General features: G+C 47.4%; 1 protein-coding gene and 1 non-coding gene across 2 annotated transcripts in view; one reads left to right on the plus strand and one right to left on the minus strand.

Moving 5' to 3' along the window:
- Positions 1 to 5,194: 5,194 nt before the first annotated feature.
- On the plus strand, positions 5,195 to 5,266 carry Trnar-ucu (transfer RNA arginine (anticodon UCU)). Its single transcript has one exon. It is a non-coding gene; the product is annotated as a tRNA-Arg (tRNA).
- Positions 5,267 to 9,162: 3,896 nt separating this feature from the next.
- Positions 9,163 to 22,654, minus strand: part of LOC144164713 (argininosuccinate synthase-like) — a 51,773-nt gene continuing 38,281 nt past the window's right edge. Inside the window, exons 12-14 of the mRNA XM_077695018.1 lie at positions 21,466 to 21,622; positions 11,825 to 11,890; positions 9,163 to 9,304 (exon numbers count right to left, since the gene is read on the minus strand). Coding sequence (XP_077551144.1) covers positions 9,229 to 9,304; positions 11,825 to 11,890; positions 21,466 to 21,622 — 299 coding nt within the window. The 3' untranslated portion in view covers positions 9,163 to 9,228. The remainder of the gene's footprint in view (positions 9,305 to 11,824; positions 11,891 to 21,465; positions 21,623 to 22,654) is intronic.

Raw genomic sequence — 22,654 nt, forward strand, 5'->3', positions numbered from 1 at the left:
TAGTCCCGATAACAATGATACCAATATCATCGCAATCTTCGAACAAATAACGGAGATATGAAAGAAAACGTGTAAAGCAGTCGCGACCCCCTAGCCAATTTCCCGCAACTTTTCTATGACGTCACGGAACCTTGTTTGTGCGATTGGCGGCCGCCTAACTGACCTGTCGCGACGACACATGACTGGACGTCTGTAATGGGGCCTCTAGTTCCGTTTGACTGCATCACTTGAATGCTAACGTGCAGTTCACGCACTGAAAATTATGTTTTATTGTTGGCCCGTATGACGTCATTCTTCCTCATAACACGTCACTGTGGCGCAAAATTTGAAAGTTTTTAAATACTTCCTGATTTTTTTTCGTTAAAAAACATCTTTCATGGCTGCAATGGAGCTGAGTGAGATACTGAATCCTAGTTCTTTCAAATTAAACGAAGTTGTGTTTTCTCTTCATGGCTCCTTTAACAAGCATAACTCTCTATCTTCCGCAATAGATACATGTTTAGCCCACATACTGGCTTTAACTGAAACCTGTCTAATTGTGCATATGCTGATGCCGAACTTTGTCTGCATTCCTCCCGCTTTCCAGTTTATCGCTGCGACCACACTGAAAGACGAGGCGGCGTTTTGTATGCAATTTCAAAAGACATTCCTTCTTCCCCAGTTTATGTTCGCAGCAATCTAAAAATAATATTTTGCTCACTGACAGTAGGCCATCAAAAGTACAGGGGGGACTAAAAGAAATGCGAACAACGGAGCACACAGCCTCCGACGCATGCCACACCGTCTGGCTGCCAAGTCAGTAAACTGCACGCATGCGCACTTCTTTGAAAGCGTTTGAGAGTGTGGCCTACATTTATGGGAAATGCTTGATCAAGAAGTGACGCCAGTTGTTTCTTTTGAGGCGCCTTTTCACGCTGTGTCGCCACTGAGCAGGATGATCGTTGTATAGGGCATCACGCTAGCTGCAATCAGCCTGCTGCGCGCTTGGTTCCCCAATGTACTAGATAATATGACGCTCAGTGGCGACGGAGCATAAGAAGACGCCTTAACATAAATGACCGGCGTGGATTCTTTATCAAGCTTTACCCCTAACCGTAAGCTACACTCTCAAACGCTCTGAAAGGACTACGCATGCGCGCAGTTTACAGACAGTGCAGCCAGACGGTGCGGCATGCGCTGGAGGCTGGGTGCCCCGTTGTTCGTATTTCTTTTAATCCCCCCTGTACATTGTTGGTGTATGCTATCGTCCTCCTTCCTCATCACCAGCTTTTGTTAATGAATTTCATGTTCTTAACATTATTATTACCCGGTTTCCTTCCTCTTCTTTGTTTCTTTTTGGCGACTTTAATTTGCCAAGCATAAGGTGGCATGCCCCTCCCCCTCTTGTCACCATTCTTAAGCGAACCTAGCGAATTATTGCAACTGTTATCGACTTTACCACTTACCCAAATTGGTTACACTACCCACGAAGGTAACATCGCACGCAGCCAACGCCCTTGATATATTCTTAACGAATACCCCAGACCTTGCGTCCGACATTACATGCTTACCTGATATAAGTGATCATTCATTACTCGCATTTTGTATCAATGCACCATCCCACACAAGTAGCAAGAAAAGAAAAATAATCCGGAATTACAGAAAACCTTTCGAAGCCATAAATAACGATTGTGCGGTATTCCTTGACGTTTTTTGGTAGATTTTGCTGAGCGAACTGTTCAGACTAACTGGGACATGTTTTCTTCAGGAGTTCGCCAACTACCTAATAAGCACATCCCGTCGCATTTCATTACCACTCATGCACAATGCCCATGGTACAACCCACGCATCAAACGCCTATCAAACTGCAAGAAACGCCTGTATCGTTCTGCTAAACTTACTCAGACCAACGCAAAATGGGCTGCCTACAAAGCACCTTCTGACAGCTATAGTGACAGCTCTCACAAATGCTAAAGAAAATTTCGTGTCTAATATATTACCATCCATGCTAAAATCAAATGTGAAACAATTGTGGTGCACTATTAACCCGACGTCTAGTGATTCTATCTCTCTCGTAGACATGCCTGGTGATTCTGTTTCTAAACGTGAATGTGGTGGTATTCTTAATGAAACATTTGCAAACAATTTTTCGCATAAATGCAACATCTCTTTGCCACACCTACGTTACTCCAATTGTGCCCGAATGCCTCCAGTGACCGTGGACACTCCTGGTATTGGCGCTCCTATTAATTAACAATTTGAATTTTCATTCTTCATCGGGCTATGACGATGTTGACACTAAATGTTTGAAGAATACATCTGCGCTAAGCTCAATCACTTGACAAAATTATTTCAGCAATCCCTCGATCAACCCACGCTACTTCTCGAATGGAAAATCGGGAAGGTGGTTCCTCTCTATAAATCCGGTAACAGATGTTCTCCTACTGACTATCGCCCCATTTCCCTCACTAGCACCTGCGGCAAACGTCTAGACCATATCATATACACAAACCTTGTAAACTTCCTTCAATAAAACTCATTTCTCACTCCAGTGCAACACGGGTTTCGTAAGACGTACTCCTGCGAAACACAGCTCATATCCTTCACTAAAAAATTGCATACTATCATAGACAACTCATCTCAAGCTGACTGCATTTATTTATATTTCTCCTAATCATTCGATAAGGTCTGTCATCAACTCCTACTTCACAAGCTAAATAACCAACCTTCATAAAAACGTGTGACAATGGATTGAAGCTTTTCTGACCCCCCCCCCCCCACACACACACACACACACACTCAATTTGTTCATTGCTAATGGCTGTAACTCTTCTTTCAGCGAAGTGCGCTCTGAGCTACCACAAGGATCTGTCGTTGGACCCCTCCTATTTCTTATTTATATTAATGACCTTCCCTCCAATGTATGCTCTAATATTCATTTATTTGCAGACGATTGTGTGATTTTTCGTAAGGTTAAAAGTAGTAATGACATTATAATCCTTCAGTGTGATCTAACCACTGTTTCTAACAGGTGCCAAAGTTGGCTAAAAGAATGAAACATTAACAAATGTAAAGTTATGCACGTCTCACGCAACCCTAGACATCAGTCAACTTACTCTCCAAACAACATAGTTTTAGAACCAGTTACATCATATATATATATATACCTTGGTGTTCACATTAGAACTAACCTCAGATGGTCAACCCTTATTGAACATATCATCAGCAACGCTAAGATCATGTTAGAGTATTTACAGCGTAATTTTTCAAAAGCCCAATCGTCACTAAAATGATCGCTTAACAAATCATTAATAAGCGTTAGGTTAGAATACGCAGCATCGGTATGGGATACAAGCAATGAAAATCTAATTGCCTCTCTCGAGCTTGTTCAAAATAATTCCGTTCACTCTATCCTATCAAACTATAACCGTACTGCCAGCATATCTTCGATGAAAAGCAGCCTTTCCCTTCCCTCTTTATCGTCACGCAGGAAACTTTTTTTCGGTTAACCATGCTGCACTATATATACCATCATTCCACCCTGCGCCATGAACTCTTACCCCAACCACTGTACATTTCCTATCGCATTGATCACTGGCACAAAGTGGGCAATAATTATTATGGCACAAAATCTGTCACTCAGTCATTCTTGCCACGCTCATCCCGGGAATGGAACCACCTTCCAGCTGAAATTGCGGCTATCACTGATAGCCAACTGTTCCCTGAAGGCCTAGTATTGCATACGCAAGAAATATCTGGTGTTCATCTCTGTTCATCTAATTACATTATTGCGATTATATTAATGTGCTTTGTCTTTCCTTTTTTGCCTTTAACTGTGTTTATGCACACCACGTTGTTGTAACCATGCTACTTCATTTTCTTACGCTTTCTTTTGTACCACTCCCTTCTGTAATGCCTTTGGCCCTGAAGGTATAATAAATAATAAATAATAATAGGCCAGTGTCGTGTTAGACCCCCCAAGGCGCCAGACTGCTGTGAAGCTATGACAAGCATAGTGCGCGCAGTACCAACGGCAGGACGTGCTGGTACTTCTATGTTTACGTGTACTTTCGGGGGATAGATGCCTCCTCTCGAGCACAGAGCATGGATCCCCATACACCTCCTGCGTAAGATGGACTCCGACAGGCCCGCTGAACGGCCCAGTCTCAGGACCAACGTCCTAACCAGAATTGCACAACATTGCACAACACGCGCATTGCACAACACACGTACCAGGTGGACAGGCACAGCCTAAGTTCTAATCTACAAACTCGTCGCTCCCGAACCAAATCGCACGCGCCATCGATGACCTGAAAACGTGTTCGATTTCCAGAGTTATGAACGCGGCAGCCACTTACAAAGAGCATCCGAATACACTTACTACCACCGTCACAGGCTTGCACGCTACCTGCAGATAATCAACGATGAGCACCCCCGTACAGCCCGCCACATCACAGACGCGTTTGATGACAGTGAGCACACCTTCTACATTCTTGGGACTCCTTGGCGCGAATGTTTGACTAGCAATGAACGCGCACATACGATCGTTCGAGTTGCTATTTATCGGGAACTTGACCAGCAACCTCTAATGTTGGAAGTTGCCCAGCCGCCTTTCAATTCACACACCTACCGCTCATTTTTCGTGTGCATATATCTCCACACTGCATCATACACACACAAGGCGACTGTTGGTCTTCACCCCTCGAACATGCATCTCATCCGCACCGCTTCTGACATCAACCCAGTACCCTGCTCGGGTACCACAACATACACCACACGTTATACTGGCTGCACCCAACCCTACTCGCATTGACCTGCATCTTCAATCATACCTTGTTGTCCAGGGACGTAAGGTTGGCAGACATTACAGCACAGCGACGCAGCTCCTGCTTATCATCATTGGAACAGCGCTATTCAAACACGAAGACTAAGCAAGGAACACAAGACGAAGCGCTACTGGCAACCCTTTTTTTAACGAATACATATATATATATATATATATATATATATATATATATATATATATATATATATATATATATATATATATATATATATATATATATATATATATATATATATATATATATGTAGCTGTAGACGTTCGCGTCACGCCCCTTCTCCCCGTGTAGTCTGAAGTGGCGCTGGCTACCACCCTCAAGCGTCAGATACAGTGTAAATATAAATACCCCAGAAAGTGAAGCAGAACACAGTCGCCCAGATAGCCGAGTTGGTAAGGCATTCGAGATCTAATCGAAAGGCGTGGGTTCGGTCCCCACTCTGGGCGCGTGTTTTTCTTTCTTTCTTTCTCACGTAATTAATAAAAAAAAAGTTAATAATAATGTAACGTCACTAACGGTAAAAAAAATAGTCTAACCTTCCCCTATGCCTTCTTTGGCGTTATAGACTGCCGGCATTTCTTTCTGTATTTCCTAACGAGCCCCTCATTTCCAAACGCTATTATCGCGCGAAAGCTTAGCGAGGGCCTCGGTTCTGGCAGCCTTGATGCCAAGGTAGCATAAGAGGGTTTCCCGCCAGTTGACCGCTCATGACAGGCTGTAGACGTTCGCGTCACGCCCCGGGGGTTGAAAAAGAAGGTCCCCTTCTCCCCGTGTAGTCTGAAGTGGCGCTGGCTACCACCCTCAAGCGTCAGATACAGTGTAAATATAAATACCCCAGAAAGTGAAGCAGAACACAGTCGCCCAGATAGCCGAGTTGGTAAGGCATTCGAGATCTAATCGAAAGGCGTGGGTTCGGTCCGCACTCTGGGCGCGTGTTTTTCTTTCTTTCTTTCTCACGTACTTAATAAAAAAAAAGTTAATAATAATGTAACGTCACTAACGGTAACAAAAATAGTCTAACCTTCCCCTATGCCTTCTTTGGCGTTATAGACTGCCGGCATTTCTTTCTGTATTTCCTAACGAGCCCCTCATTTCCAAACCCTATATATATATATATATATATATATATATATATATATATATATATAGCGAATCAGAATGGGAAATGAGGGGCTCGTTGACAATAAGACAGCAATAAGTGTTGGCAGTCAAGAAAACCTCGGAAAGCAAAGGGGAGGATTGATTAACGCGCCGACGCAACGCAGGCGATGAGGCGCGCCGTAGTGGAGGGCTCCGGATTAATTTCGACCACCTGGGGATCTTTATCGTGCGCCGAAATCTCGTACACACGGGCGTTTTTGCTTTTCGCCTCCATCAGAAAAGCTGCCGCCGCGGCCGGGAATCGAACCCGCGACCTCGTGCTCAGTAGCGCCAAAGGGGAGGATGTGGTAGGACATTGAAACACATAAAGAATTTGGAAAGAAAGAAAGAAAGAAAGTGGAGAAAAAATGCCCGCCAGGTGGGATCCGAACCCACGACCTCCAGAATACCGGTCTGGTGCGATAACCACTACGATACCGGCGGGGCGATTTTCCCCTCAACTTTCTGGGGTATTTATGTTTAAGTATTTTTGTTTCCGGTGCTTGGGGGGGGTAGCCAGCGCCACTCGGACTACACGGGGTGAAGGGGACCTTCTTTTTAACCCCCGGGTCGTGACTCGAGTGTCTACGACATGTCAAGAGTGGTCGACCAGCGTTGAACCCTCTTAAGCTTCCTATGGCACCAAGACTGCCAGAACAGAGGCCCTCGCTATGTATGTAGCGAATCAAAATGGGAAATGAGGGGCTCGTTGAAAATACGACAGAAATAAGTATTGGCAGTCAAGAAAACCTCGGAAAGCAAAGGGGAGAATGTGGTAGGTCATTGAAACAGATTAAGAATTTGGAAAGAAAGAAAGTGGAGAAAAAGTGGAGTCCGAGGAGTCCGAGTGGAGTCCGAAAGTGGAGTCCGAGTGGCGCTGGCACTCGGACTCCACTTTCGGACTCTAACAAAAATACTTAAACATAAATACCCCAGAAAGTGGAGGGGAAAATCACCCGCCGGTAGCGTTGTGGTTATCGCACCAGACCGGTATTCTGGAGGTCATGGGTTCGAATCCCACCTGGCGGGCATTTTTTAAGTGCAATGCACTTTATAAGCGACCCCAAACCTTCCACCGCCGGCGGCGCCGTCCGTCCGCAGTCCTCCTATCCCCTAGCAACGGCGTGGAGCGGAGAGGAGCGTCGGTAGCAACGGCGCAGTGACGTCACTCACCACGTGACGACACGCCCCTCACCGCTCCTCGCGGCGCGACGGCGTGGGCCGCGCGCGTCCCTCTCCCTTCCCCGCGCCGTGACGTCACATACTCCACCTCCTCTCCCCGGCAGCTGCCGTGCGCCGCTGTGTGTCACTCTCCCTCCCCGCGCCGTGACGTCACGCACCCGCACCTCATCTCCCCTCGCTCGGCTGCAGCTGCCGTGCGCCGCTGTCCCTCTCCCCTTGCGCTCGCCTCCTCTCTCAGCCACCTGGCTCGGCGCGGCGTACCCCCCTATATATGCAGCGATAAACCGCCAGACCTCCGTGGGTCGGCTCGCGCGCGCTCTCTCGCTACAGTCTCCTGCTCGCTCTGCTCCAGTTTAGACCGTTCGCTGGCTGGGCGCCTCTCAAGGCGATGTCAGAATTACTACGCCGTGTACTCTCGGCGCAAGAAATGCATTCGCACTTCCTCACGATTCCCTGCGGGGAGGTGGGGGCAATTTTTTTCTCCACTTTATTTCTTTCGTTCCAAATTCTATATCTGTTTCAATGACCTACCACATCCTCCCCTTTGCTTTCCGAGGTTTTCTTGACTGCCAACACTTATTTCTGTCTTACATATATATATATATATATATATATATATATATATATATATATATATATATATATATATATATATATATATACATATACAGTAAAAGCGCATTAATTCGACTCTCGTTAATTCGGAAAATTGGTTAATTCGGACACGTCATCTGGTCCCTGTAAAATACGCATCACTCTATGAGACAGGGCGCTCGTTATTTCGGACAGATTTGACCGCAAATCGGATAATTCGGCGACTTTCAGGCCGCTGGCGAGGCTCAAAAACGAAAAAAGAACAATTCGGGACAAAAGTGAAGCTCAAACGCAGCATCGCCATGGACATCAATTATCGACTTGGCTTGACTTGAGACTGGTTGAACGTCTTTTCTTCGCGTGTAGGTTTGGCGGTGCCATCGGTGCCATTTTGTGGCTTTGTTCCCGTTGGAGTGCAGCATCGAAGGGCTCAGAAAAATTGTGTCCGCGCGAATTTCTGCTCGAAAGCAGACAAGCATACGCGATTACTTCGTAAAATAAAGGTATGTAGAAAAAAAACTTGCATTTATTGTGTTTATTTCGACCATTCGATAATACGGTCATTCGGTTAATTCGGACATTTTTTCCGGTCCTTAGAAATCCGAATTAACAAGCTTTTACTGTATATATATATATATATATATATATATATATATATATATATATATATATATATATATATATATATATATATATATATATATATATATATATATATATATATATATATATATATATATATATATATATATATATATAGGGGCAAGAATTTGCACGATCACCAAAAACATTGATGGCATCGAAACCTTTTGAAACATCACTATACTAAAAACTCAGATGTTTGAATAGCGCTGTTCCAATCGTGAACGTCCTCCATCCTGCTTGCACAGCGCAAAACTAAACTAGGCAAAAGCGCTTGCTTTAAAACCGGCTACAGCCTGTTTTGTCAGGAATGCTTCGAATAAGGTTACTCTCCTTATAAAGAATATTTAGTATCGTTTTATGATTATATGATATCAAATCCTTGTTCAGTACTTCACAAATAACAAGGTCGATTTTTTTCGTGAACAGAGCGCCAGTAAAAAGAATCCATATATAGTAAATCGCACACAGTCCTTCATTGACGCTATTTCTGTATAAGTGCGTCTTTGTTGGACTTCACACGAAACAAAATATCAGGAGCGTCGCTCTCCATGTTTTTTTAAGTAAACAGAACGGCGTACCTCCATTAAACAAGCTGAATTTTTCAAATGCGTCCTTTACAAAGCAAATCCTGTGTGGAATGAGGTGTAGCGAAGTCCCCATTTTGTAAGAAATCCCGTGAGTGAGGTAAATGTAAATGCTCACTCCTGGAAGGGGAGTTGAAATTCAAATGGAGGCCACAATCAGCAAACCTGGTTGAATACGTTCGGAGAAAAACAAAATGTCACAAACGGAGGGGGCAGTCATCGGGATTTTAATTCACGTGCTTGCTTCATTGTATCCTTGGGATTTATTGGTTAAATCCGGCATGAAGATCCTCCTTGTGGCTGTGTTGTCCGTTGTTGACTCGGTGCCATTCTCTCAGCCTGGGAGAGAGAAAAAAACATTAATCTAAGATTCAGCGAAAAGAACAAGAAAAATCTCAAGATAGAGCTCCTTGTCTGGAGTCACCACTAGATCAACGACAAAAAAAAAAGAGGCCCGCTAAGTTTTGCACTGTATCTGTACGAAGAAAGCTTGACACGTTACACATACCAACGTCATTTCAGACTTGATCTTTCATTTTCTTAAAATTATCAACCATACGTGCAGTGCAGAATCTTCACGACGGACAGTTTGTATTGCAAAACTTTTCTGCGGTTCACTTCACAGTGAAAGCTGTCGGCGACCAAGCCTCTATGACCTGCGCCGAAAGTGCCCCAAGAAACCGGCTATGTGTTCAACAGCGTCGTCGCACCACACAAACTCGTCTCGCTTCGAGAGGAAGATAAACAACGAAGATTGCGAGGAGTTGCGTGAAAAAAAAAAACGAAAATAAAAACAGGCTTAAAGAATAACACCCGCTGCATGAGGACTCTTCTCTGCGCTTACTGTCCGCGAGCTGTAGAGGAGTAAGGCAGCGATCACATTTTTTAGCACATCCAAAATGCATGAGTCTAATTACGACGCTGAGAATTGCCAAACCGCAGTACGTGGGAGACCTTCCCAAAGCCGTATCATATGCGTAGCCCTGATTAGAAGCGGCCCCTCCGACGGGCAGACAGTTATAGGCATGTTTCAGATTTCAGTTTTTTTTAGTTTATTTTAAGACGATAGTCTTTCTTGGGCTACTTAAACGCAGAAATTTTGGTCTTTGTGTATGCCTGTCTGTGACTCAATTCAGCCATCCGGCCAACGTGAAACAAACTGCGCAATATTCTTATATACCAACAGCCAAATCTAACCGTATAAGTGAGGTGTTAATGTTCATACTTGTCAACATGGTTGAACAAGAACAAGACATTACGAAAATATAAGGCAGAAAATCAATACATGAGTGATATTTGCAGTGTTCCTTTATTAAAAAATTCACGGATGATTGTTTTTGTGATAGAAAATTAAATACTACATAAACTGCAGAAAACTGTCACCTGCTGTTGCCTGCGCTACCTGGCGGCATTTAAAAAATCAAATGGCAACAGCAACGAAAGGGTCCACTAGATAGGTTCCACGTTCCGCTTGGAACGCTCGTGGAGTAGGGCAACGTGGCTCTATAAACATTGTAGTATTGTGCCTCGATACCCGCGCGTCTCCGCCGTACGGCAGCGATGGCATCGCGGCACCCGGCTTGGAGCAGTGGAACGCAGTAAATTTAAATTGACTTGAGCAAACCTTCAGCGTGTTATCTCGTGAGGAACGAGACGGGAGAGGAACAACATGAGATGTGAGCGGGAAAGAGAAGGGAGGCATTTACTTGCCAGGGTCACCGGTCGACTATCGTCTTTCGTCGACATTTGCAACGAATAGAGCAGATACGCGACGTCCTTTCGACGTCCTTTTTACGTACAAGTGCGTAAGCGGTCGGTCTAAGAAATCGGCGTGGACCTGTCTGAAGGCTCCAGGAATTTGCCATTAATAACTCGCTTTTGCAAAGGTTTATGCTGAGAAGAGGGAGGGGGCGACACGTGTATGCGACGACAACGTTAGGTTTAAAGTTCGTCGTCAACCGGTATCTGCAGTTCGACGTCAGTGAGCGTAACGTTCCTTGGCATCTCGTCAACTTGAAGGCAACCACAAGATAAACTAAGCACAGAATGTCAGGCCTGTAACGTTTAGCGGGAAGGTCTAACTTCGTTATCAAGACCTCAACGCGTGACGTTAGGCCTAAGATCCGACATTCCGGCATGTTCCGAACAGTTGCTGCTGTTAAACTTGCAAAGTTTGAACTATCAAGCAACAATATACCCAGAACAATGTGTCGGACAACGCTTTATAATCGGGAATTTAGGCTGCTGCAGCGCGCCCTGCTACAGGCCCATATCTGGGGCATTCATCAAGCAGTCAATGACCCCATCAATCAATCAATTACTGGCAGCGCAAGCACTATAGGAGGGTCGACCACAAGAAATGTGTGCCCGTACTATGAATCGTGTATGGGTACCCTGAAGTCTAGCAAAGTTACATACATACACTGGGTAGCAAATCCCTGCAATGGAGAAAAGGACAATTAACGCTTCATAAGCATGAATGCATGTGGCTTTCACGCGATTTTTCTCGGTTTTGGGAGCCAAATCGTCTGCCAAGGCATTTAGCGAAAAAGGCATTTAGCGAAAGGCATTTAGCCAAGCGAAAAAAAAACCCGGGCTAGAGCCCGAGCCCGCGGCGCGAGCGCGCAGGGGTTTGTATACCCAGAGCGGGCTGACAGATCCGCGGCCTTTACGGATGATGCGAGCTAATCAACAGAGGGCAGTCCTGGTCTGGCAACCTTGGTAGCCCCGCGAAAAAATGGCGGGAAAATTTGCGGGTACGCCAGCCGAAATGCTACCGCACCACGTCTGACCGACCTGTGAAAGCTGTGTTGAAACTTCCCGCCAGCTTACACTATAGGCCATATTCTCGTGGCTTACCTGAGTGCTTGGATCTTGATGAACCCGCCTGCGTCGGACGGGGTGTAGTCGCCCTGGACATCCATGCTGCCAACGAGGGAAAAATGACGCGTTTGTGAATCAAGCGAAATCAATTTCAATTTGAGCAGTGAGGGGTGCATAGCTCCTCTTAAAACACTGGTATCGAGCGCAGACATGGGATAGACAAAGCGGTTTTGATTCCCCCTATTGTGCAGCAGAACCCGATCAGACTGACCCCACTTTTTATACAACGAAAGAACATTAGTGAACCTCTGCAGGATTTCTGGAGCCAAACCCCGCTCATGGGTTCTGCCTTAGCATATTAACTACTGGCGTCCACCGGCTCCAGTATAATACCCGTCCCTTTCCCGGCTAATCAGTACCTGAGGTATTTGGCTGCTGAGCACAAAGTGGTGCATGCTGTTACCAGCTGCTCATTCCCTGCTGGTGGCAAAAGGCGAAAATGTCGGTGTGTGCGGGATTTTGGTGCAGTTTGAATAACCGCAGATGGTGAAAATTGCAGGTTTACCTTGGCTCGTCGAGCACCAACTTGAACTATTCGATTCCGTGCGGTTGGCAGTACATCCATATTTTGAATCACCTTTGACTTTAAGGTTTACACTTTTTCCGAGTGCATTCATACTCTGCTGCTTCTTTTTACGGCAAGATTGGAACCGAGGCATCTTGGTTACGGCAGTCGTTTCTTTAAGCATGCAGAAACTCTTGCAAATACAGGTTGTCGCCTGGTGTTGCACAGTTGGTAGGCATCCGGAGAGATGCTGAGTTATACGCAGTAGCCTGTTATGAAATGTACAGCTTGTGGGGATCGCGACTTTCACGCGAACACCTTTCTGGCTAGCTTCCCATCGCGGCCGGCGTGCAAAACGCGCCTCGCTCACGAGACGGGAACCATACGGGAGGGCGCCAGCGACCGGACGGTTTGTTGTCGCCCTGGTGGAGGCGTTGACCCTTTTCCCCTCGGCCTTACCCGAGAACCAGTTCTTCCTCGATACCAGCGCCACCAAATGGCGAGGTCTGGTGGGTTGTCGCATGGCGAGAGGACGCACTATAGTCTTGGGGATCCGGTAGCGCGCGGACGTTTCGGCGCGCTGGTCCTGACCTGGGGAACGCGCCACAATGGGACGCGTCAGGGCGAGCTGGGAGACTGCAACAGCGCTCGCACTGCGCAGCGCTCCGCTACTCCGGTATGCCATGGGTGAGTCGAACCATCTCGATCTCTAGCGTTGTTTAATGCCTCGCTCCCAGTGTTACCGTTATGGCCTACGATTAGTCTGTATGCAGTGTATTTGATTTGCACTTTGCAATAAATGCTGCCATTGATGTTTTGCCCTCTCCACCTCCTGCCTTTGTCTGTCTCCGCAAACAACGGACCCGTCCGCAGTCGGCGCTCGCAAGGCATGTTTGCTGAGTGCGGATGGCTGCGGGGTGGGAAATCACTAGTGTGTGAAATGTAGAACCCCACATCTGGCGCCCCAACGTGAGGCCTTGTTTGCGGAGACGAGCAGGAGGCACGGCAGCATCCTTTGTTCTGGCGTCGGACGATCCGAGGACAGCAACAGACTTCAGGCCTAACTGATTGGAGCGAGTTATTAGCAGAGGCCAACTTTCCTGAGAGTGAGGCGAATTATTTATTGCTGCGGCGTTTTTAATTTGTTAAGCGCCGAGTTTGCAGCAATCGTGTATATGGCAGGACATCGCTGCCAGTTAACACGTGGTCTCCGACTTTTTGTCGGGACGTTGTTGTTTATGGAAACAAGGGTTTCCGAGTTCGCATCCACGTGAGGCCGGGAGCCCGCGCCGTTGTGTCAGCCCGAAGTGAGTGTGTACGGAAGCTGCAATTTGGGTCCGAGTTTTCTTTCGTTTTGTCGACTCCGGGAGTCGAGGCTGTGGGAGCCGTGTGGCCGGGCCGCGTATTCCCAAACCATATCCTGTAGGGGCCCAGGCCGACCACACCCACTAAGCAGGGGCGCAGCCAAAGCGATTAAAAAGTGCAATTTTTGAACCTCCTTGGACGCAGCACCGTGACGTCTCTACCTACATGTGCGCGAATTCACGGGCGATGGTTTCGCTCCATGGGCGGGGCTGGCCTGCGGAGCTGGGGAAGCTGACGCACATGTGGTAGAAGCTAACCTTCGGTACCTGAGCCCCTGATCTCTCCGCGCTCTTCTTGCGCACCTGCAAGTTGACGCTGGCCTCCCATCGTGTTCCTAAATAAGCGCTCGACTCGGTGCTCGAAGTGCGCGCGCGCGGATGGATGCTTTCATGCGCATGTGGCAGTTATACACGGTCCGGAAAGCAAACACCCTCATAGAAAGCTCGTTCTACAGCACACAGAAGGGTATACAATTGAGTTGGGTGCTCTTTCACTATACACACAGCTCAAAACACGATTCGGTGCTGCAGGTAAGGATTACAAGAAAGGCAGCCAATTACCCATGACTGCATTTACAAACTGTCCTACTCTTGCGAAATAATACAGCTGCATGAGCTGCTACATTTTGGCACTTTCATAAGCACTATTACATTGAATTTCGTTAACATTAACTTCATTGCGTTATTCTTTATCAGGAACAGTGCCACTAAGGAAAACATTGACATTTCGTTAACAGCAATGGAAGGTGTGAATCGTTCTTGCAAGGGTGATATATTGATAAGAAAGACACCAGCTCAAACGTACACGTTTTACACTCGGTCATGAATTCTGCATGATTTACACTGCTGGTCATAACAATTTAGGGAAACAATATCGAAAATATATACCAACCAAGGGCTAAGTAATAATTGGACTGTACAGCAACTGAAGTACTCGAGGAGTTTAATATATGTCTTCTGTACAGGGCTATTAACCACAGTCTCTTCACTGAAGCCACCAGGCCGAGTTTGATATCAGTAATCATGCGTGCTACCACTCACGCTGTTGCCAATGTCGACTAGTTATTTTTAACATGTTGTGCTTCATGCACACAGAGATTTTGCTGCATAAGATACGTTATTTATAAATAGACAGCTCCAGCAGGATCGGAATGGCGCTGATGCCCCCCCTGTAATCGGGAAGGCACACCAAATCGTTACCACTTAATTTGGCTCTGTCCATTATTCGACCGTAATCGCCATCAGCTTTAGGTCCCGCTCTAGGTCCCGCCCCTGCGACTGAACAGGAACATGTTAGTCGGGTCCGTGACGATCCCACCGCACTAGAAGCAATTACCGAGTACGCCATTGAAAACAGACTCTACAAATTGGTGTAGCAGCCTGGCCGACTTTCCCGTTCGGTATACAATGGGAACTGTCGGCAGCGTGCACTGTTTTCAGTGTGAACCGCATTGCCCACAGTGTGAACTGTACATTTAAGTGTGAACTGTGCTTTTGCTGCCACTGACTGACTTTAATGTGTTCATTTTGCGATTAGGACCCCTAGACTGCAACTGTGTTCATTGTGCGAGTTGTGACCTTCCCCTTTTCCCCTCATCCTTGCTCCCCCAGGGCCCCATGGCCTCTCATTTAATGCAATGTTACACTCACTCAGATACGTATATTCTTTTCGCTGGGACTAATGAGTAGGTAGTTGCCCGTGAGCTTGAAGTTACGGTAGTCGCAGCAGAGATAAAAATAAGTTAAAAAGTTATCTCCTTGGCGCACTATTTTTACGATAGTGATCTCGGAGTCCAAATAGCGGCAAAAAAATAGTCAATTTTAGAGATCCACTGATGGGTATAGATGAGCAGTTTGTGTCTGTTTCCTGCGACGCATTTTTAGCTGCCACATATATATATTTCCGTAGTGTCTGGCCTTTTAATTCGCTAGCATTGTGTCACAGCTCGTGCCTCAACTGTAAGCCACACACACGCAAAAATTATACAAATGTATAAACAAGAAATAGTAGGAATAAAAATATAAATAGTACAACACAAGTTGCCCGCTGAGCGAAACCATCGGCCACCCGCAAAGCAGCCGAAACAAGGGGAGGGGGAAAAAATCCACCTCGCATGAAGTCGCGCACATATAGGCAGAGATGTCACGGTGATGCGTCCAAGAAGGTTAAAAAATTGCAATTTTTTAACCTCATTGGCTGCGCCCCTGCTTAGGGGGTGTGGTCGGCCTGGGCCCCTACGGGATATGGTTTGGGAATACGCGGTCGGGCCACGTGTGCCGCAAAAGGCTAGCTGGTATTGCAGCCTGGCACGGGCGCTCCGATACCGCTGAATGCGGTAGGCGCCGTTCGCTCATAAGCTGCTTGTGTTGCAGCGAGCGAGTAGGACCCTAACAAAGCAGATGTCTCCTCACGGCTGCACGTACGGGCACGTTCAGGGTTTCTTTCGTTTGGTCTGTTTTATTTTGGTGTGTTGTTGGATGCGGGTCGTTTGCCGAAGTGAGTGACCCGAAGGCTTTCGCAGCCGGTCCTCCCAGACGAAGGCACGACCTTGGGAACAATGCGAGGGCGCATGGAGCGCTCCCCCTCTTTTGCTGATCGCCTCGCGCGAGAGAAAGGAATCTTTCCCGCCTCAGGAAAGAATGTTGCTTTGACCTCTCGCTGCTTGAAAAACTGCTTTCCGCAGCGTAGCTGCTTTTGTTGTCGCGCCACACGGGCGACGGGACTGAAGGGGGGCCTCATCCCTCTTCCACTTACGGGGAGAATTAAGCGAGGCAAACTTTGCGCCCGCTGATTGTAACGTCGCAGGAGCCCTCTTGTTCGGCTCGAGAGACCAAGCTCTGTTCACGTAAACTAAGCGCCAGTGTGTTGAAACGTATTTCAGCATTTTTTGACGCAAGCGGCGTTCATGTGTGTGAACATAGGGCTGTCGTTGGTAGCAAATACTGTTTCCGCGTTCATGTGTATGAATGAAGTGTTACTGATGCGAGCAAATACTGCGTTCGCATTTGTGTGGTTAAGCATCGCGCCGGGTGGTCGATGCGACCGTGTGTGTTCTTTGTGCCCTGTACCGTATAGGGTTAGAACAGGTTCTAGCTCTGTTGACATTTCCAGAGCGGTTGCATTGCTGACAAACTTAGCAGCTGAACCGTCAGATTGTGTAACGTTGTTGATGCAATCGAGTTGGTATTCTCCCTACCCTGCACTCTGCAGCGTTAGGACACTTTGGCGTGCTTTGTTGACGTTAACAAGCAGGTAGTTATGCCGATGCCATGGCAATTGTGATATTCGACATCGAACCACGTGATGAATGGGATTAAAGGGCTACTGCAGCCTGTTTTTCCTGCCCTATACATTGTAGGGTTTGGACTATTTATTGGGCTTTGTTGACATTAAAGAGCGATGGCAATGCTGACAACTCGTCAGTTGTCGTTAGGATCGCGCCACAAAGGCGGTGCGATCGGAGAGATATTTTTCTGCCGTACACTGAAGGTGCGGGGAGTTTGTTTGTGCAGCTAAGCCACCCCGGCTTGGACCACATGACGAAGCGTGTTTATGCTGCTGTCTACTGTTCCGGGCGAGCTGCCGAGCCTGCTGAAGCGGTGCGGTGCGGCATGCTGCCACCAGCCTGGCTGAGAGAGTCTGCAGTCTCTGGTCGCTCGGCGGCCACGGGCCATCACGGGTGTGCCGCCACTTGAGCAACGCTTACTTGGGTTGGCTGGTGCGATTCTTCCCGGAGCTACCTGCCTGCAGACATCAGCGGGCGACGACCAGGCCTGCTGGTACACTACCAGCGGTGGCATTGGACGAGTGGAAGCCGGCGTAGGCAACACGATGCAGTGACTAACGATTTAATCGACGAACGAACTTTCCGTCGCCTCTAGTCCTGTAGTCAGCTCTCACCGGCGTACGCAAGGAATTTAGGAGGGAGGGATGTGGGGATCGCGACTTTCACGCGAACCCCTTTCTGGCTAGCTTCCCATCGCGGCCGGCGTGCAAAACGCGCCTCGCTCACGCGACGGGAACCATACGGGAGGGCGCCAGCGACCGGACGGTTTGTTGTCGCCCTGGTGGAGGCGTTGACCCTCTTCCCCTCGGCCTTACCCGAGAACCAGTTTTTCCTAGAGTTCCAGTATATAGCTCCCGCAGGGAGCTAAGAGTTGCGCGACCGACCGCCATCTTTGTTATCCGGATTGCTGCGGGAAAGCCGCCCGTCGCGAGTGAAGGAGCCTCGCCGCCACGCTTCCGACGGCGGCCGACGCGCGGTGGGGGCGCTTCGGTCGGCGGCGCCTTACGGCGGCTACGCTGGATTCCTGGGCTGGACGCGGTGCCGCCCGCGTCGGTGGCTGCGGCGCAGCCGTAGTGGGGGCTTCTCTGCGCGGCATGGATAACCGGAGTGTCGCAATCACGGCGGCGCGTGGAAAAGGGTCGCGCAACTCTTAGCTCCCTGCGGGAGCTATATACAGGAACTCTAGTTTTTCCTCGATACCAGCGCCACCAAATGGCGAGGTCTGGTGGGTTGTCGCATGGCGAGAGGACGCACTATAGTCTTGGGGATCCGGTAGCGCGCGGACGTTTCGGCGCGCTGGTCCTGACCTGGGGAACGCGCCACAATGGGACGCGTCAGGGCGAGCTGGGAGACTGCAACAGCGCTCGCACTGCGCAGCGCTCCGCTACTCCGGTATGCCATGGGTGAGTCGAACCATCTCGATCTCTAGCGTTGTTTAATGCCTCGCTCCCAGTGTTACCGTTATGGCCTACGATTTGTCTGTATGCAGTGTATTTGATTTGCACTTTGCAATAAATGCTGCCATTGATGTTTTGCCCTCTCCACCTCCTGCCTTTGTCTGTCTCCGCAAACAACGGACCCGTCCGCAGTCGGCGCTCGCAAGGCATGTTTGCTGAGTGCGGATGGCTGCGGGGTGGGAAATCACTAGTGTGTGAAATGTAGAACCCCACAAGCTGCAATCGCCCGCCGCCTTGCCCACGTGGGAATGAAGGAACTGGCGCTTAGTGGCTCATTGATTATCCGGTCGACGGGTTTGTATTGTCCACTGCCTGTTTCTGCATTTTCTAGCCATTCCAAATCTTGCTGCGTTCGACGTGTTCAAAACGAATTTAATTTCATTTGAAAATGGCGTTCGTTTCACGCCGTTTTGCTGACACTAGCACACTTTCTAATACATTCATTCACTCAAGGTGATCCGGTGTTTCAGCTTCATCACAATGTACTTACCGAGTGACCAACAAAGCATGGCAGCAACATGCGTACTAAATATGGACTAAAAACATGTGATCTGCGCTGTGGAACTGCGCCGTGCAGAACGTCATGCTTGCTTGCATTGCGTAATGACACACCGCAGACCGAAGTTTTGAGCTAAATCTAATCCCCGACATCCTCATTCGCAGTAATTTCATTCTTGGCGGCGTGGATTGGTCGATCGAGCGCGAAGCCCCCGCTACACGGTCGTTTGAAATGACATTCGAGACAAATGGCCTTCCAAATTTCAAATGTTATTTAAACTGGAAGAAGCTTCGCCGATCAGCACAATTAGCAGAGGCATTTGAAAACTTCCGCGTCCACTCGCCACGTTTTCGTGTCGCTACTGCTGCCCAGTTTCGTTCTCATAACTTGACAAAAAAAATTAATTTCAAAGTTAAACTGGGCAACACGAGAACACCATTGTAAGTTGTAAAATTGACTATAACTATAATAATAGGGGAGTTTATTTATCAAGTCCTAATTACTAAATGGAATATGGACCATTTGGCTTCCGTAGGTAGTTTTTTTTTTTTTCGCCGTCGGTGTCGAGAGTAGAGTTAGGGTACAGTTGTAGACTGACTAATACAAAACCAAACAAGTAAAAAATATTGAAAACGTGCTCTTTCACATCTAACTTTACTCGTAAATCTATTTTACTAATGGTGGCAGGCAGAAACTGCGCCAGAGAACGTTCGCGCTTTAAAGGCCTTTGAGAAACTAAAAGGTCGGTGGTGATCCTTCTTTAACTCGAATGGCATTCCAACCTAATGTCTTTGAAAAACGTCGTGTAGCAGCTCAATGGTGGCATTTGAGTCGAATGTCCTTAGGTTTCAAACTTTTCTAAGCACCCGTGTGGCAGGGGTATCGGAGTGTTCAATCCGCAGCGTAAGCACTCATGCGCGCAAAGCAATTCTCGCTGCAATTCACCGACCATAAACAAAAAGCGTCGCGCCTTTCTGCTACAAATGTTATATTAATGTAGTTTTTGTTGTTTACTTTGCTACATTACAAAATGCATTTAATTGCGGTTTGAAAATGACGCTTAATTGTTCCACGTTGGACAATTGAAGGCTGGTGAGCGCATGGATTCTCCGGACCTATCAGCGCTGTAGGCCCACTGTTACCACACAGACTGCATATTATCTGAAACGACACAAGTGACCCACTCAGTGTAAGTACTCGTACCGCGATTACGCACATGTATACGCTTCGCATTTATTGCATTATTTAATCAGTGTCGGTTCGAAGCAGGTATTGCAGCAGTGCTAAAGTTGTATCTGGCCTCGTGCTTATATTTCTAAATATGGGCATGCTTCTTATTCTTCTGGTAGCAGTTATTCGAAAATTCGACAAGTTGTGATCTAGAGCTGGCGCTATTAGACGGCATTGTAGGAGGTCTCTTATGTTCCAGATATTTCATGACTGCCATTAACTTTCGAAACATAGAAAGCGGGTGAAGGCAATTGAAAAGCGTCTGCTCAGCTATGTTTCTAATGACGAATATGCACTAAGGTTATCCGTAAAGCGAAATGTTCCACTGTACCATTTTCGGTCATAAAGTACACCTTTCTATGCTGGTGTAATTACTTCGATGACTGCCTATACGATGTTTGTTAGCGCATGCATCCCCGACTCGTTTTATTATAAAATGTGTCAGGAGTTCAACTAACTATATCTGCGTCTATTTATTAATCCATCTTCTCACGGAAACTGTCCTTCAGCGCGTGGCGCCCATACTTTTCTGCGGCAATTACTTTCGGTACGATATTGCCCCCCATTTTCGCAACGTCAAGAATCTCTGCTAGAACTTAGGGCAGGAAACATTCCCCCAAAAAATGTATATACCAACGCTCACGAGAAATAGAGGCGCTAATTTTTTGTCTGAAGATAACCTTCCGTCTTATGCTGCAAAATTAGTCACATTGATCACAAAAGCAGGGATTTTTTCTTCTCATTTCTTTATACCGCAATGTAGAATAGTGGTGCCTAAAAAGATACATTCTATACTGCTCCACTGGCGAGGCAGGTGGGGTGAAAGCGCCGCCACGATATTCGAAGACGTCCCGAAAACCTTAGGTGCCTGTTTTGTATGCGATATTTCTAAAAACATTTCACGCTGTGCCGATTAAGTAAAGAGAGAGTTACCCAAAAGGGCTGGAAAGTTGCGCAACGTTATCCAGACGGCACGAAGGACTGTAAACTTACACTGCTGTCTAGTGGCGCTGTTTGTCCGTGCACCATAGAGTTCATCTAGCGCCTTCAGGGAGTGCACCACAAAAACGTACAGTTAACGGAAGCTTTGGTTTTCGGGCTTTGTGGGAATTCGAACTTTAACGCAGATGCGGCTTAGATGAGGTTAGAAACATCATAATCCACGCATCTCCAGCCGCGCGCGAATTTTGTTGAGCCAAGCACGGCGGGCGAGCGCCATCTCGGGTTGTTACCCGCACCCATAGCGGTAAACATGCCTGCCACACGTAGCCTCACCTAACTAGTTCCTGGTTGTAGAGCGAGTTGGGTGCCCAGCGGCCCCGGATGTAGACTTGGCCCTTGTAGAGACGCAGGCGAACCCTACCAGTGACGCAGTCCTGCGACGCGTCGACGCACTTCCTCGTGAATTCCGCTTCAGGGCTGTACCAGAAGCCTGCGCGCAGGTGACGAGACATCTCTGTGACGACTGTCGACCGAAGGGTTGCCAGTCAGCTTGCCGGACAAGCTTTTGGGAAAATTGCTGTCCAGTTGTCCGCAAGTAACTGATCCGAAATGAAATGTCTATTTTGACGTAATACGTTAATCCCAAGAAGCGCATGAAGTATTTGCGCCTCACGCAGGTTTGGGCACATTACATGTATTTAATGCAAACGTACTCCAGAGGCAAAATCGATTGACTCTTGTCGGTGCCCTGGCTCCGAACACATAATACCTCTCACGTGCCAGGTGCTTCGCGAATGAATTGATGTAAGGTAACCAATTTTGCACCACCTGAGTTTGTCGCGAATTCGCGGTTGACGCTTTTTGGTGTCCAGAAAAAAAGAGTGCCTCGGTGTAAGAGACAAACCGGAGCTGAAATTTTTCCTCTAAATTGTAAAATGAACAAAAATATCATAAGCGTAGAACTAACGGTGATCATAGCGTTGTCCCGGTATGCAAACGGTTTGTGAGATTTTCATGATGTTCCGGCAACCTTTCTTAAAGCTACAGGGGTGATTTGAGGTAACAAATAGCTAGCACACCTAAGCACTTCTAATTGCGCAGTGAGTGCTAAAGCATTAGTCTCTAATTACCGAACTTCTCCTCTCATTATCATAATCACCATATTTATTCCCTTAGGGTCTTTTTCTTCTCTCCATTCCGGTGACTGAGAGCCTTTGGCAGTCGCCCTCTTTAGCCTTCAAGAATACTGAGCCTTGCGACTTGCCAAGCAACGTCAAAGTAACTGTGCGTCAAGCTTCGGCTACCGGTTGACGACCGTGGAGTTGAAAGAGCAGCGTTGGGCCTAAATTCAAACCCGCACATACCCTCGTGTTGCCACTGCTCGCGCACCATCGGTTGGGGTAGCGCCGTACGATTGCAGGTTTCTGCGGATGCAGCATGATGACACTACTAGCGTCCATCGGGGACATGACCGGGGACATTGGCAAGCAAAGAATAGATTTAGCGGAACGTACCTTGCTGT

Source organism: Haemaphysalis longicornis, unplaced genomic scaffold (assembly GCF_048455015.1).
Source record: "Haemaphysalis longicornis isolate Haplotype H1 unplaced genomic scaffold, Haemaphysalis longicornis Haplotype H1 scaffold_135, whole genome shotgun sequence".
Lineage (NCBI taxonomy): Eukaryota > Metazoa > Arthropoda > Arachnida > Ixodida > Ixodidae > Haemaphysalis > Haemaphysalis longicornis.